The sequence below is a fragment of the Plectropomus leopardus genome, unplaced genomic scaffold, assembly GCF_008729295.1.
Source record: "Plectropomus leopardus isolate mb unplaced genomic scaffold, YSFRI_Pleo_2.0 unplaced_scaffold27359, whole genome shotgun sequence".
Lineage (NCBI taxonomy): Eukaryota > Metazoa > Chordata > Actinopteri > Perciformes > Serranidae > Plectropomus > Plectropomus leopardus.
In genome coordinates, this window is record NW_024629778.1 from 1 (window position 1) to 2,258 (window position 2,258).

General features: G+C 36.6%; 1 protein-coding gene across 1 annotated transcript; it reads right to left on the reverse strand.

Annotated features, from left to right (window-relative positions):
* Positions 1–619: 619 nt before the first annotated feature.
* LOC121937749 (transcription activator BRG1-like) lies at positions 620–2,082 on the reverse strand (the record flags this gene model as incomplete). Its single annotated transcript, XM_042481068.1, has 4 exons — positions 620–735; positions 1,550–1,616; positions 1,799–1,929; positions 2,032–2,082. Coding segments are annotated over 4 exons (365 nt in total), but the record flags the coding sequence as incomplete, so codon positions are not given.
* Positions 2,083–2,258: the final 176 nt, after the last annotated feature.

Consider the following 2,258-nt stretch of genomic DNA (forward strand, 5'->3'; position numbering starts at 1 on the left):
AGGCAACGACACGCCGTCAAAATATGTCTAATATGTTTCTGTGAGCTTTGACTGAAGGTTAAATGCAGTTTTATGTTTTTTCAAATAACTACTGATTGATCGATGGTTAATTTCACAGATCAATCGATTAAGGAAAGTGCTGAAAATCTGCAACCTTAGTGATATCTGAAGATGAACGGGGAAATATCTGTAATTACAGTGAAAAACTACATCTAAGGCACATCTGAGGGAATTTAGGTGGAAAAACATCATGAATTACTTCCTGCTCGGAGGTTTTGGGAACAAATTACTGGAGGTTAATGTGGTTCAAATGGAGCCAAACATTATCAGCTATTTTGGGAACTCCTGAAACTAACACCCTCCTGGCATGAAGTGTTTACAAACTATATTTCAAATCTCTATTCCAGAGGATGTTCTTTATATGTTATATATATTTTTATATATTGCCCTGATGAGTTACACCCAGATGCTCCAACATTAGAGGGTTAAAAAATATTCATAAAATACACTATAAATTCATAAAACACGTTTTAATGCAAGTATGCAGCTGAAATGAGCTGATAATATCTATTTAAAGCAGGATCTGATAAAAAATAAAATCTCGGTGGTTGAGTCTTACTCGATGATGTGCTGGACGTCCACCTCAGACACGTCTTCGCTGTCGGGGTCGGGGATCTTCTTCTTCTCCTCTGCTGCTGGAGCCGCGGAGGCATGTGGCTGCTCCTCCTCCTCCTCCTAAAACAACAACAGAGCTCAGTTTGTGGAGCCGTTTGGAGCTAAAACAAAGTACAAACACTTTAAAAAGACGTACAAAAAACTTTTCTTAAGAGGGATATGGATGCGGAGGTAGGTTAACTTATCGCAACTCAGTTGTTCAAAAAATGCTTTTAATGTGAAATGAATGTCATATGACTTTAATTTTGTGTGTATTTTCATGTATTCTATTTTGTAACTTTCAATAAAATGTAACATTATTATTATTATTTTATTTTTTGGAGCCACCTTGTTGATGTCGTTTCCAACAAGCACAAAATTTAGTATCAAAATAAAAGTTTCAAAGTTTCTGCTCCTGCTGCTTCTTCTTTTTAACTCTCTAACCGAAAAAAGTGCTATTATGTTATTATTAATCATGTATTTTATTTATGACTTACTAATTATTTTAAATTTTATATCTAAACTCTTTCATCTTTTATTGGACGCCTGTTTCGTTTATTATGTTTTTAAAATTTATTGCTCTGTAAAGCACTTTGAATCGACCTGCTGTATGAAATGAGCTGCACAAATAAAGCTGTCCTGATAGTTTATAAAATGTGGGACGTAGTTTATATAGAATGAGATCGTATAAATGGGGAGGAATAGATAAGTGTGCACCTCTGGGTACTCCTTTTATAACGTGACATTTACGTTAAAGTGGCTTGTTTATTGAGATTAATGTGTAAGTTCTGTGTAAATTTTATCTTTATGTTTTTGTCTGCTTTTATTTGTGGGGTTTTTTTTTTATAAATAGTTTGATATAAAGATTAATTCATTCATTTATTGTGTTGTTCACCTCCTCCTCCTCCTCCTCTTCTTCGGAGCTGCTGTCTTCGCTGTCTGAGCGCGGCGCCACTTCGTATCTGCAGAAGGAACAAAACGTTTTTGACGAGATTAAAAACATTCAGATACGATGGGTTTGTTTCTCCTGTAACTGTTCTGTGTATTTTACGCTTAGTTCCAGAAAATCGGCGTCCAGCGTTACAAAACCAGTGAAACTATAAAATTCATGAAATAGTGATGATTTGTCGGACGTGACGCTGACCCCGGGTTCATTTCCAGCCAGGCATCCAGCTGCCCGGCCTTCGGCGCCTCCATCCCGGTCAGGATCTTTCCGCTGTCCACGTGGATGACCTTTACCGGGAGGTCGCTCATCTGACTGGTCTCATCTAAAGGCTGCGAGAAGAGAGAAAAAATGTAAATATATCCAGAAAACTGCACATTATGATTATCTTTTAACATCTTGTTACAGTAGATGTGTTATTCTTTCTAACTCACCTCTCCATCGGGTCCCAGCGTAGGAGCGCCTCCCTCCACAGCCTCTGGCTTCTGAAAGAGAGACATTAAAAATACATGTAAAAATGCAATTCAATCTCTTGAAACCTGAGCAAACTGGTTTAATTTCAATAAAAAGAAATGGAAGGAAATTACCCCAAATAAGCAAGAAACAAGGAAAAAAGTTAAAGAAAATTACCTGAAAATTAGCAAAAATTGAAAATAAAAAT